We start from the raw sequence: 14,332 nt of genomic DNA, 5'->3' as shown, positions 1-14,332 counted from the left end.
CAAACTACAATTCTTGTTGGTTTCATCACACTTTCATTTTATGTCTCCTAATATCTTAACACAACACCACTCTATCTTTCAATTCTCACCAGCTGTCTTTATATTTTTTATTATCTTTTCTCTCTTGTTTAGTATATTTTGTTCTTTTCTAAACATAAAGAAAAGCCAAAATATATGAAAGAACAAAACACCTCTTTTAAGAGTTATGATGAATTTTTGTAATTTCACAATTTGGCTTATAAAACAAATTTTGCTTCCCTTCTCAACATAACAAAAATACAAAATAATATTTTTTTTGTTTTATTTTAAATGAATATCAATAATTTTTTTATTAGTTTTGATAATTTTAATATTTTAAAAGAAATTAGTAAGCCTTATTATTAACCAATGGTCCGAACAGAATAAGGAAGAACAGCATACCACATTGAGAAAGAAACTCTCATGAAATTCTGTAAACCTGACATTTCAAAACTTTTATAGCATGACAACCTTTAAGAAATTGAAATCAAAATCAAATTATTTTTTGTATTTTTTCATCTTTAGATGTTTTGTTTGGAGAAAAAATATTTATTGAATTTAATTTTTTTATTTGGATGAAATATTTTAATTACCACTAAATATAAAACTGAATTTAATATTAAATCATATTTGATAATGTAAAAATATGAGTAGTTTGTGTAGATAGAGTTAAATGTTTGGACTAGATTTCTCAACTTCAACCTAGGTTGATAAGAGTTTTTCTTAATTGACAGTAATTATATATTTTTTAATTTATGTAGATCGAAATTATTTTGAATAATATTAATTAATATAGTTTTTTTCTACGTGGTTGATGAGGTTTTCTTTTAATTAATTTGTTTAATCAAAATCGGATGAAATTTAACCAATATATATATATATATATATATATATATATGTATATATACTCGAGATTGACTAAACGTTGCGCAAATTAATAATATAAAAAATTATAACTAACTTCGAAAAAACTTAACCCTACCAATCTTGATTAAAACATCCGAAACATCAACCAAAATATTAAACGTTAATTAAAAAAATTTGGAAAACATTTGCCAAAAGTTAATATTGGTTAAAAAAAACCTTTACCAACATTGACCACTAAATAACCCTAATCTACACTGGAATCTATCAAAACAAACAACTAAATGTTGTGGAAAAATATAACGAATCTACATTGATTAGAAAAATAAATTTAATCGACATTTTAGAAGAAAAAAAAATCTTAGTATCCTAGTTAACATTAACAATAAGTAAAACCTGAGAACAGAAAAAAAAAATCCATAAGATACATAAATGGACATTAAATATAAAAAAAAATCAAAATTTATTTTTATTATAAAATTTAAAATTGTATAATTTTAAGTGATTATACTGTTTATAAATTTTTTAAATTTAAATTTCTTTTAGGCTATGTTTGTTTTTACTTACCTAAACGTTATATATCCTTTTTAACATAAAACATTTTTAATTTTGTATAAATATTCCTCAACCAAACTCTAAATGGTCCATAAAACTGTCTTCATCATTCCGTAATTGGAGATTTGGAAGACAATTAGTTTCAATTGAGTTGGAATAATTAGTCTGTGAGTGCTTTTTCCAGCGGATAACAACACACAGGAAACAATTGTTTCGGAGGTGAATACCAAGTGACAAGTCCTATAAATGTATTTAACATAAATGTGTTGTCTATGCAGTTAGTGAGGTTTAGAAAATGGGGAAGGGCATAAAGCTGAGAACAGTAAAATGAAAAACTATATTCCAACTAAACAAGGCCATAGATAATATTTGGGCAAAATTCTATTAAGTTGTGAATGCAATTCTCAGCACTCACAGAGGGTAACCCTATACTAAAAAGGTTCGTGAAATTATCAAAGCAGCGGGGAAAACACCAGAGTTGATTCCCCTTAACTGTTAAGGTCTCCAAATTTTCACAACAGCTCCAAATGACTAATAATTACATCTGGGCAGGACTGGCCTTGCAGAAGCTCCAAACGGTTGAAAGGTGGAGCAAACTGCAAAATGTAATCTTCATCTGAAACCAAAAATACAAGCAATTGGTCACTACTTCAACAAAACGAAAAACAGAGAGGGTGTACGCCTAGTATACTCACCTTCTTTTACTGTTCCATAAAGCCAGCATAATACCTCATCCGCAAAAGCCAAGCAGACTCCTCCCTGCCAACAGATTTTGTTAATCATGATGAGAAGGAAAATTATCACACTTCAGAACTTACAGATATGAATGTGGTTTTCCAATATTTTATTCTCCTAAGATGATTTTGAACGACCCTTAATTAGCTATGCGACGATTAATTGCATGTATAAGTACGTATGTTTTTATACTCATTGATGTGAGAGAAGGAAATAACATCTGAAACGTCGTCCATGACCCACAGGTGGGTTTACTGCGATTTAAATTGACTAATGATGCAGTATCCAGCCAGATAAAAGATTAGCCCCATGCCTACAGCAGTTATACCTGCCAGTAGTTCTTCATTTTTACTCTCTGAGTTATATCTTTGGTTCTAAGTCTTTCTGTCCGTACAAGACGACCTGCATCGTCCCTGTACCACAGTGAAAATAAACAATATAAACAAACAAGTAGAAAGCACTAGCAGTATGAATTTTCAGTTTTCATACATGCCAGATGTAAGAAGATGATTATGTTAAAATGAGCATAAATCAATTTCTCCAAACCTAGTTGAATTGGGTAACTTTCCCACACAATGTTGAGGAAAACCAAAGATTTTGTAATGATATGAAGCAGAAACAACAGTTACCTAAATCCTATGACAATATATGGAACACCTGCCAGAAATGACTGAATCTGCAAGCACAAACAGAGCCTTGTTGAATATATCACATGGAGATGAAAAACAAATGGATTGGTTTCAAAATATAGGAAATGTTACCCAAAACTTCAACAGTTTTTCTCTCTCGAATCTTTCCTCAGAATGATAATTTAACTGGATCATAAAAATAACAGTTGCGTATTATTAAGACAACATTAAGGTATTATTAATTAGAAAAGAAAAATAAGAGCCAAAATTGAAGTATAACAGAAGACAGCCAGAACTATGTGAACCTCACAACTTGTCTTTAACTCCACATAAAATCTCTTTCCCTCATTAGTTGAATCACAGCAATCCATCTCAGCACCCATTAAGATGCGGTGAGCTCCTAATTTTGTCTTAATCACAGAACAGAATTCAACATTGGCATCAACATGATGTATCCCTTCTCCATCTGCTCTTCTAGGATCTTCAGTGGCAAGGCTCTCAAAACAATATCCTACATAACATCTAATTGCAAAACTCATTAAGTTTAAGGTTTATCCCAATAAAATCAAAGCAAAAAGGGGGAAGAAAAAATTTATTTTGTGTACCAGCTGAGCTTGAGCAGTAGAAAATAAAACATTTTTTTTACAATATAAGGCATTATTTCCAACCATGCAGAGGGAAGAAGGTAGTGTGACGTGGATGCAAAACCATTTCTATCAGCTCGATACCACACACTTCACCTTAGCAAAATTCTTTTTCATTTTACCTAAAATCTACTCTGTTTTGTTATATTGACTACTTCTCTTTAGCACAGTCAACATACCCAAATAATCTGCCTTGACTGCTGCTCTGTTGATTATATTAAATACTTACAAATCCACGCATCAAGAAATTCAAAGGTAGGTAAGCCTACCTCCTACGGTCTAAATCACTTTGTGGTCTTTCTGGTAACTTATGCACATCAAGATAGACAACACCATTCCTTTTGTGCACCCCCATTTCCCAAGGCTCGTGGCGGATATAAGCTGTTGCCAGTATCTGCTAAGACAAAAGTACTTAGTTAATACTCATATGCTTTGTAGGACCAGCGGCAATCACAGTACCACAACTGGAATTTGTGCCTGGCCTAGTGAGGTTTGGGAAAACCCGTGGCAATACCAAAAATATGTTCACATGCAGTTAGTTGCAATTAAAGTTAACAACAAAGGTTATCACAAATTGGGATAGTGTTTTCTAAAAAATAAAGATCTGATAAGGCTCTGACCAAAAGCAAACCAATTCAAAATGTATAAATTACCTTGTTAAGATTGTTACGGAATGTCTGCAAAGATGAAACAAGATTGATGCACAACGATCAGAAATTAATTCAGTAACATATTAAATATTTTCAAAATATAGATCATAATACATATCATACCACAAAATGAATGTTTTGAAGGGGGACATTTTTGTCTCTAATGCAAGCAAGAAGATCACCAAAGCCCTCTGAGCCTAAGTCTGCGTTACAAATTAACAACAGAACAAGAGTATTGGTAACATAAATAGTGGTGTACAACTGGACATTGTTTCTCATACACAAATCATCCAAGTAGCATTCCATATTCCAACTAAATTCACGAACCAGAAGATTGGATTAATAGACAAATCATGTACCTTTTTTGGGAATGAATGTATCATAACCTTCATTCAAATCAGCTCCAACGTCCTCAGTAATATGGCGCTTAAAAAGTCTCTAAATAAACAGGAAAAAGAAAGCACTTAAATGAGCATAATACCATGACAATATATTGCAAAGAGAACGAAACAAAAGCAATAAAATAATTGAGGATATCAAACAGCTTACCAAGCTTCGATCATCAAAGAATACTTCACCGCCTTCTACACGACTATAGCAGGCAATTTCACAAGGCTGCCAGAATAATCAAGAAAAGATAATGACATAATCAACACATAAATCCAGAAAGGAAATTTATAACATTAGACTAAACCATCGCATCAAGAAACCACCACAGGAAAAAAGAATAATTCATTTTCCTTGGCTCACCAGCTTCAACATAATGAGTAAAGTTTAATATTGACATATAAAACTCTGTCTTTGTGATAATTTCTCAAATTCTTAAATGAACAATAAATTGCTTGATGCAGCAGAAGTTAAATATAGGAAAATAGCATTCCCCTACCTCCTGAAAAGCAATGCACTTTCTTGACAGAGTTTCTTCACTTTTTGAAAGCTTCAACTCAGAGACAAAGCGCTCATCATGGCGACCGTTCTGAAACCTATTTCCGTATCCAAAATTCTGCCTCTGAGGATAGGGTCCAGGACGAGGAAGAAGGCCGGCTCCTCTATCATTTTGATACCCTTGCTGCCAACGACCGCGGCCAAAGCCCCCTCTACCCTGATTATTCGCATTGCGGGTGGCAGGCAATACTGCCAGAGAAAATCACATCTTGCCATAAAACGAATTAAGAAATAAAATCAACAATCATATTTTTTTTAATTCATCAACATGTTTAACTTCTGCAGAAAAACAGAAGCACCATTATGAGATGAATACCTAAAATGCCTGGCAACAAGCAATCAAAACTTTTTTTTCTATTAAGTAGGGATGACTAGAAAAGTCATACGACCCACAATGATTTATAGTCAATAATATCACATTTATATACAAACATTAACCTCTAAATCATTCCTAATGCCCTCCACCTGATTCACTCTCTATTCTTCTACTCCTTTTCTCTATACATGCCCGAACCACCTCATGCGACATTCTACAAATTTTTCAACTACATAAGCTACCCCGATTTTCACTATAACAGATTTCTTTCCAAGTAATACATACATGCTATATTATTTTCCATCAGACATAGTAATTCACCATCGCATAACAGGATTCGTTCACACGTGAGCAACAAGACTAACACTCACTATTTAATTTTCCAATCCATAAATCACGAAAAAGTAGCAAAACAATTGTTCAGCACATACTTCAAACCAAAGAGAGAAAGAGAATTTACCAGGAATAGGATAAGGACTTCTGGCGAGGGTTTTACAGTAATCTTCGTTATCGGAGTCAAACAGATCTTTGTCTTCGTAGTCGTGAGGGTGATAGGCGCCGGCCTTATTGCTGTCTACGACGTCACCATTACCATCGTCTTCCTCGGCGCCGCTGCTGGCGCTGCCGCTGGCGGAGGAGGAGTCAGCGGCGCCCTCGCTGGATTTAGAGGAAGAGGTGGAAGATGACGAGGAGGAGGAAGAGGAAGCGGCGGAGGAGGAGGAAGAGGAAGCTGAGGAGTGGGACCCATTGTCGTTGTCGGAATCTTCGCCGAATAGGTCCTTCTCCGTGAAATCCATTCGACACGCTTTTCGTTTCAGTGGGATGCAATGCTCATCAAAGCATTCTTCGTTTCTTGTTTTTTCTCTTTTATTTGGGCCACTACTTACAACTCTCACCAATTGCTTTTTACACTTGTCTATTCTTTGTGCACCTCTAGAAATATTAAAATGATCGAATCTTAGTTTTTTTATTATAAAATTTGAAATATCCACAATACATTCTATATTACATAATCTAGAATTATTTTTAACATAAAAAATCTAAAAGTGTATTTTAAATTATATAATCTATTTTAAAAAAGTACTATAGATTATCCAATCTAAATTATGTTTTCAAGATTTATAATATTTTTTAATTTAAAAATTTAAATAATTTTTTTATTTATACAAACTGAAATATTTTTTATTTATGGACAATTTGAAGTTTTTCTTTTAACACTTAAGCAGAAAAATTATGGAAGTATTACTCTCCCCCACACTCATCCCCTTTCAGCCCAATAAAAGAGTAATGGGTACATATTTCAGAGTATGGAATTACTTTTAACAACTCCTTAATTGTTTTTATACTCCTTAAATAACTAAAATGATCTTTTAAAATCTGAACATTTTTTTAAGAAAAAGTATTATCAGAAAGGATTACCTCTAGAAAAATTATATAAAAGTCTCTAGAATATATTCTATAATTAATTAATTTTACTATTATGCATTTTACATTTCAAAACACTTTAAAATAAAATATCATTTCGAAATTACTTTATTACGAGTTTAAAATCTATTTTGATTTTTTTTAAATTATAAATTTATTTTATAAGTAAGTCACTCTTTGAACTCTAATATCACTATTTTTTTAAGTGATTTTTTTAGATTTTTGGCCTAAGAAACATAAAAACAAAGGTTACAGAAAACAGACTAGTTTTGAGAATAAGACTAGATAAACCCATTCAATGGGATAATTGGTGAATTGGTGTTATTCATTAAAATAACATAATTGAAATCTGGAAACTTAGATAAATCTAGCTAAAATTTGGTTCAGAGCCAGGTAAGTGATTTTCTTGAAAAATATTTTATTTTATTTTTCTTTTAAAAGTATAAAGTATTTGCCACATTTTTAATTTTTTAATTTAAAAAAAAATATTATCATGCATTGTTGAAGCATTAAACTATATGTTATAATATAATTTGATTTTTAAGTATATGTTGAATGTTAAAAACTTATGAAATATGTAATTTTTACTGTTAATATTATTAAATTATAATATTATATTTCTCTAATGTTATTTTTAAAAGTTAAAGGAGAATATTCTTAGCTTTACTTTTAACAGCGTTTTTCAAAATGTAGTTTAATATATTCTACATAATAGTTGTACATTATTAATACAGTAAAATTCATTGATGTAGTTTTTAAAGTGTTGATTGTAAAAAATAATAAGTTTATTGTACTTAATATAGTTTTTCTTTAAAAATGATTTACGTTTTTTCTAGATTTGTCAATTGAGTTCATTAAGGAAAAAAAATGAGTGCGCAAAGATTAATAATTAATTATATCACAGTGAAATTTTGCTAGTTTGCGACAGCAAGTGAATTTAATCTCTTAATAATCATGTTTTTTTGTCAGCATCTTTTTTAATATTTACCTATCTTGACTTCATTTTTCTATTTTTTTTGCACGCAACCAGTTTAAATAAAATAAAATTGGTCTTCTATATATATTAAAAAAAAATACAATCCAGATTTGATTAACTAAGAAAAGTGTTGGCAACATATTTTCTAATATAATATATTTTTTAATATTATTGATTGAAATTGATTGAAAATAATAAAAGGAGTAAGAGTCATCTAAAAAATTCACTATTTTGTTAAAGAAAAAAAAAAAAAACCAACCAAAAAGAGTAAGTTAAACTACTAATATTTGACAATTGCTTCCTGCACCCAACTCAATCAATTTTGACTAGCACCCAACGAAAATTTTAAAATCCTATTATACCCTTTTCACACATTTGCTTATGGATTTCAATATCCAGAAGTCATTTTTATACATTCTGGATTTCAAAATCTAAAAGGTTATTTTCATATTTCATTTAAGCTTCTGGATGGTCATATCCAGAAGTGAGTAATGAGTTATGGATTTTCATATCCGAAATGATGTGTTGTAAATGGTGTTGAAGATTGAAATCCAGAAGTCATTTATGTTTGCTTTCAGATCTTAAGCATCCGGAAGGTCATTTATGCTGTCCAAATAAGCTTTCAGATGGTGAAATCCAGAAGTAACATATTAGTTCTGGATTTATATATTTAGAACTTTATAATTTGACTTACGGATATGAATATCCATAAAACAAAATTTAAAATAATTAAAAATAAAATAGACATGTTAAGTAGAGATCATAAATGACATGGTACAGGAGAATCAACCTAATATTTCTCCTATTAGTAATGATTGAGCCACAATAACCCCTTATTCTGTAATTTCATCTTCCACCTTCGAATGAAATACAAAACTTGGAAACGCAGTTGTTACGTCCCTGCATTATATCCACAATTCACGAGTTAAATTACACAATAATAATTAGAATTTATGAACCAAAAAAAGTGATTTTAAATTTAACCAAAAACTTATTCTAACATACCTCAAGTAGGGCAACGTCATGACTTTTAACAATGAAGGGTTTTCGAAAACAAAGTTTTTCCACTCATATTTGTCTATTTTCCCATCTTGATTAGGGTCAGCATCCATGAAAGTCTACTCGTAAAAATAAAATGTCAACACAATAATAATCCTTTTTTTAGATAACTAATGAAAGATAAAGAGGAAATTAATTAATAAAAGTAAAATGAAAGCTTTAATCGTTTTTAACAAACATAACTCACCTTATTAATAATTGTTTCTATCATGTCATCTGATAACTTAATTTCTGCTTCACATAGAAGGGCATTTATCATTTGCTTCACCTGTAAAAAATCATAACATATTCATAGATAAATTACGAATATATGAACATTTAGATTGAAATTTCATTTATATATAAAAAAAATACATGCAAGAAAATGGTTAGCATTTGCTTCGTATGAAATACTTGTCTTAATTACCGTAGAAAAATCAGGTTTAAGGTTATTCATATTTTTCGTTAAGAGAATGTGTGTTGATAAGTTGACTAATTTATGATTTATTCATAGATAATACTTTCATTGGTATAATAGACTTCCATCTAGTCTGTTCTTAAAATTCTTTATCAATAGGTATAGTTTACCTATATATCGTTTTTGTTAACATACGAGTTTTGGTCTAGTCCCTCCATATTTTTTTTTAATAATACTTTTTTCAATGACGACAAATAATTCTTGTTATTTGAGGTGTCAGCCTAACTGAGATGTCAAGTAGCATATTGATGTCTAACATAAAATTTTTTTATAAAAAAATAGTTAGTATCTTAATTACCTCGTGACGCTCTATGAATCCTGTATTATCTAAATCGTACAGCTTAAACGAAACTGTAGGAAAATTGAAGCAATTATATCAGTTCAATTATGGATTAATAAGGATAAACCAAAAGATTAAGATGAATTATGTTTTAACTCACAATCTATTTTGACTTCTATTGGTGCAGATGGGTGAAAAACATTGAGTGCTCTAACGAAATCACCAAAGTCAATCACTCCTTTCTTCTTCACATCAAATAGATCAAAGATCTGCATGTAAAAAGAAATCTAATTTTAACTGAGTACTTTCAAACAATAGAAAATGATATATACTATATTATTTAATCATATGCCATATATAATTAGGATCTGATATCAAGAACAGTGAGTATAAAAGGGCCTTTCTTAAGAAAAGTTAGCCATTTTTAAATGAATCCAATTAATTAGAATGATTAGTTATAAGTTCTCAATTATAGCACACAAGATTTTCTGGAAATTTTTGTATATTACTTGCATTACAATGCATTATTTAAAGTGCTAAAAAATGCATTTCTGCAACAACTATTTAAAAAAGAAAAAAAAATTGTAAGTACCCGACTCGTAAAGAGATTTTCCTTCTTCTTATTATTAAAAATTGCCAGTTGAAATTCTTCCTGCAAAACAACACTTGTTATCAGTCTTCACATTTAGGTAATATAAAAGAACACAAAATATTAAAAACATAAATATGATTAAATAAGCAAAAATAAAACAACTTATTTTTTATCTAAACTAACACATTAAATAAAATGGAATAATTAAAAAATGTTCTGACCCTATACATAAAAAAAATAAAATAGATATCTCTATACCAGAACTCATTAGAACCAAACAAGTACCATCTAAAGAATCTATATACATACTAATCAGTCTGAATGAGATGACTTAAATAAAACTCTAACTTAAAAATTCAATACATCACATAATTCACTTAGATTAAAGTGTCATTTAAGAAAGATAGAATCAAATATCCTCATTATTCACTTTAATAATTAGAAATAATTAGTTTGAAAATTATAGTGATTACTAACCTAATATTCAAACAAGATATATCATATGAACAATCTCTTAGAACAATAAAAAAACATTCACTTTACACAGCAATAAAATAATATCTTGATTATATTTAATTTATTTTTTATTTTTAATATTATTATATTATTATAACGTGGTGTAAAGTATATATTTTTACTGTGTACTGGTGTAAAAAAGAAATTTTTTTTCCTTCTGATAATGCATGATAATGCAGAAGAAAGAGAGAGGGTAGAAATCATTAATGGAGGTTCTGTTTGTTACCTTACTTATGAGACCATCATCGATGACGGACCTGCTAATATTCTTAAAAAGCTCATATAGTGCTTCAACATCACTGACGCTAACTGGCAAACCAAAAATTAACAAATAAGTTAAAACTACAAGAGTCTATTACGTGAAAGAAAGGTTCAGAAAACTGTACAACAAAGGTTATTTTTCTTAAAACAATATTATATAACAAGCAACATGACTCAAGTGAATATATTACTATAAATTTTTCTTCCAAAAATAAGGTTGGTTTTGTCTTGATAAAAACATCACAAAAAGCTTTTTTCCTCAAGGAAACACCATTTTTCAAAATGTTACAAAGGTTGTACAATGTGTAAACAACAAGCATCTCAAATAACAAGGTAACAACTCTGCAAGAATCATAATTTTGCATTATTCATCAGAAAAAAAAATACTTACAAGCTGTCTCAGATGCAAGAGCAAAGGGATCTTCCATGGGAAATTCACGTACTTTGGAGTGGAAACAACCCATTATGAAGGAAATATAAGCAACGCAACACGTACTGGAGTAGTAGTGTTCGAGCTTCAGTCAAATATATCGCTAAAACATCTTAAAATTGCCAATTGAAAAGGAAGAAATAGTCAATAATAAATCATTATCATCACTGCAAATTACATTAATTAGCATTGTAAAAGGAGCAAATGAAACTAAATTAACCATCACATGATATATATTTGATCGTGATCGCAAAACGAGACTTTCTGGAAGACCAACTCTTAAATTCATCGTTTGTTTAAAAAAAATATTGCAGAAAAAGAGATAATTTTGATCATCAAGACAACATGGATATTGACGAGAAAAGTATGATCGATTAATTGATTAAAAATAGATGTTAGATTTCTCTTTCTGGGAAAAAGGGTTCGTATGCAACAAACTCACAGAATCAAACCTACCAAAGCCACAATTTCGAACATTATTTGATCAATTGTTGTATAAATTAAGGATTCCATCACCAACGTTGTATCGTTAACGCACACATCAAACAAGACAACGCGTGCTAATTATGTAGAATCTGGTAAACAAACGATACAATTGTAAAACGAAATCCGTTAAATTTTGAGACATTGAAACTACGTTCCCCTCTTCGTGCATGCATGCATGCATGCACTCAAACCTTATGGCAATCAACGAGAAACCCTAAATGAAACAAAAGATAAAACATTTCATGTATCATGAAAAAACATGAATGCGGGAACACAGTGTCGTGCATGAATGACGTGGGGAAGAAGACTCACCAATTTGAAAATTTGGTGTTTGGATTTTGATGTTTTAACTATATATTTGTCCATTGGTTGAATAAGATGTATGTAAATATAAGGAAAAGGGTTAAAAAATTGTTGAGAGATGAAAGTGAAATCTAAGAGTGGGGTTTGAAATTGAAGGGGTGTTGGTGCCCTAAACCATGGGATCCTCAACCGAAGTAAGGTTGGAAATGGCCAACAAAAAACCGCTTTCGACAAGTCATTTAACCAATTACGTACTCTTAAAAGAAACTAGACAGCTATACAATAACTCCACATATTATAAACTTCAACAACAAAAGTATTTTAGTAAATAATTAAAAAAATTCTTCCACATAATTTATAATTAGAATTCATATTTTCATTATTGAAAATGTTAGACTCACTTCTCAAATTACAAATTTTTAAATCATAACTCTATTTTTTTAACTACATCCCATATCCTACATAGATAAAACTATTTTATATTTATAGCTTTCACGTTGTAATTTTATGCAAAAAAAATTCACACTTCTATAATTTATTTTCATGTTTTGATGCACTTAAAAAAATCAGTTATTTTTGAAAAAAAAAACTCTAATAACTCTTATCTACATTCTAAAATTGATAACACACATGTTAACGTTGATATATATATATATATATATATATATATATATATAATCTATTTCTGTATTATGGTATGGTAAAGTGTTGATAAATATATATTATTACTTTTTCATTAATTTCTTGAAATAATTTATGAAAGTAATAATTGTTTGACAAAATGGTGTTTTCAATTTCCGAATATGTAAAGTATGCGTGCGATCTTTCTTTTAACTTTTAAGAGTATTTTTATTTAAATATAAAAGATTGATTTACTATAAGATATAGTTTTATTTATATGTGAAAAAAAAACGGAAGTAACGTTTTTTTTTTCTTTTCAGCACATTCATATTTAAAAAAAAATAGAAATAGAACAATAATTTAAAAATATAAGTATCCAAAATTATAAATAACTAAAAAATTACTAAAACCTTAAATAATGGTAAGAGAACAAAATTCTGACCTAGTTAACAGATTAAAAAAAAAAGATGAAAACGTAACACCGTTAGCTATGCGTTGAGTTAGATAAAGACTGTTTCTTTATTTTTTTTCAAAATTCTAATTTGATGGCTCACCCACCCACCGGTGAGGTGAAGCCTAGTCGTTTTTTATATATTAATATCTTTTGAAGTATTATAATAATAATAATAATAATTAATTTAATATGTTTTCTTACACAACATGGATTAAAAAAGAATTTTCATTTTAAATGTTGTAAAATAATAAAACTTAAATGATTCCAGAGATATTTTTTTGGCGTTTTAAATGAAAGTTAAATAATTATTCAAAATATGACTTTTCTTACATGATACTATAATGCAAATATATAGATATATTTTCGTTTAATATTTTTACTCTTTTTATTCCTAAGGAATATGAAAAAGAACAATGGTTTTAACTGGAGCTGTTTTGTGGGCCGTTCAGATAACACGGTTGGAAGGAAGTTAACGGCGGAGATGAAGTTTGAAGTAACTTGTTGATTTATAAAATAATGTTAATAGACAATTGTTTATAATAATAAAATAAAAAGTAATTTAGATATATTTTTAGCTTCTTAAAATTAATTACTCTTGGTTTAGTTTTTGTAAATTTTTTATTCTTCCAATTTTTTAACATTATTTTTATTGTTTAATATTTATTTTAGGATAAAAGAACAATATTTACTTTAGGAATATACGAGGACTCTATAATGACATATGCTTATATTATATTACAAAATATATATTATTTATATATTTTAAATACATTGAATGGTATAAAGCTAAGGATTTATATTAGTTTCAAATCACTGGATATAATTAATGTTATAAAAAATAATAATAGGAAAGCTTAATCGGTGGGACCCAGTGCTGCGCGTACGTTATTCTCCAAAGCTCAAAGCGGAAGCAACCTTATCACGCCTTCAGTTTCAGACTACGCACGCTTAAAATGTTTTCTTTTTCTTTTTCTTTATTTTATATTTCACATCTAATCTAGAATTCTCTTGTGGGTATATTTTCATAAGACAACAGTATTGGCCATTCTCATTTTTCTTTTGGGTATGGCTCATATTACCATGATGCAGTTAAATATATTATTTTTTTTGTTTATT

General features: G+C 29.2%; 2 protein-coding genes across 2 annotated transcripts; both read right to left on the bottom strand.

Annotated features, from left to right (window-relative positions):
- Window positions 1–1,751: 1,751 nt before the first annotated feature.
- LOC137809954 (NAD-capped RNA hydrolase DXO1) lies at window positions 1,752–6,260 on the bottom strand. The gene is made up of 13 exons (XM_068611021.1): window positions 5,817–6,260; window positions 4,982–5,229; window positions 4,645–4,710; window positions 4,455–4,533; window positions 4,219–4,298; window positions 4,099–4,122; window positions 3,715–3,839; window positions 3,107–3,323; window positions 2,934–2,987; window positions 2,802–2,848; window positions 2,501–2,585; window positions 2,133–2,196; window positions 1,752–2,053 (listed from the first exon to the last, which is right to left on the bottom strand). Exons 1-13 carry the CDS (start codon window positions 6,151–6,153, stop codon window positions 1,950–1,952), a joined length of 1,530 nt encoding a protein of 509 aa, XP_068467122.1. The 5' UTR covers window positions 6,154–6,260; the 3' UTR covers window positions 1,752–1,949.
- Window positions 6,261–7,907: 1,647 nt separating this feature from the next.
- Window positions 7,908–12,353, bottom strand: LOC137809574 (calcineurin B-like protein 1). Its single transcript, XM_068610686.1, has 9 exons — window positions 12,151–12,353; window positions 11,314–11,464; window positions 10,888–10,970; window positions 10,146–10,205; window positions 9,714–9,822; window positions 9,572–9,624; window positions 9,004–9,084; window positions 8,763–8,875; window positions 7,908–8,657 (listed from the first exon to the last, which is right to left on the bottom strand). Exons 2-9 carry the CDS (start codon window positions 11,384–11,386, stop codon window positions 8,591–8,593), a joined length of 639 nt encoding a protein of 212 aa, XP_068466787.1. The 5' UTR covers window positions 11,387–11,464; window positions 12,151–12,353; the 3' UTR covers window positions 7,908–8,590.
- Window positions 12,354–14,332: the final 1,979 nt, after the last annotated feature.

The sequence above is a fragment of the Phaseolus vulgaris genome, chromosome 2 (genome assembly GCF_000499845.2).
Source record: "Phaseolus vulgaris cultivar G19833 chromosome 2, P. vulgaris v2.0, whole genome shotgun sequence".
Taxonomy (NCBI): Eukaryota; Viridiplantae; Streptophyta; class Magnoliopsida; order Fabales; family Fabaceae; genus Phaseolus; species Phaseolus vulgaris.
This window is presented reverse-complemented; position numbering and strand designations above follow the sequence as displayed.

Bases quoted from the DNA above. Each gene is read 5' to 3' on its own strand.
- LOC137809954 (XM_068611021.1), bottom strand. From the start codon at position 6,153: ATGGATTTCACGGAGAAGGACCTATTCGGCGAAGATTCCGACAACGAC. The intron at 4,711-4,981 runs GTAGGGGAATGC...TTATTCTGGCAG, and splicing joins AGTGCATTGCTTTTCAGGAG to CCTTGTGAAATTGCCTGCTA. The intron at 4,123-4,218 runs GTATGATATGTA...TCATCTTTGCAG, and splicing joins TTCAAAACATTCATTTTGTG to ACATTCCGTAACAATCTTAA.
- LOC137809574 (XM_068610686.1), bottom strand. From the start codon at position 11,386: ATGGGTTGTTTCCACTCCAAAGTACGTGAATTTCCCATGGAAGATCCC. The intron at 10,206-10,887 runs GTAACAAACAGA...GTTGTTTTGCAG, and splicing joins ATGATGGTCTCATAAGTAAG to GAAGAATTTCAACTGGCAAT. The intron at 9,823-10,145 runs GTACTTACAATT...TTTTACATGCAG, and splicing joins AAAATCTCTTTACGAGTCGG to ATCTTTGATCTATTTGATGT.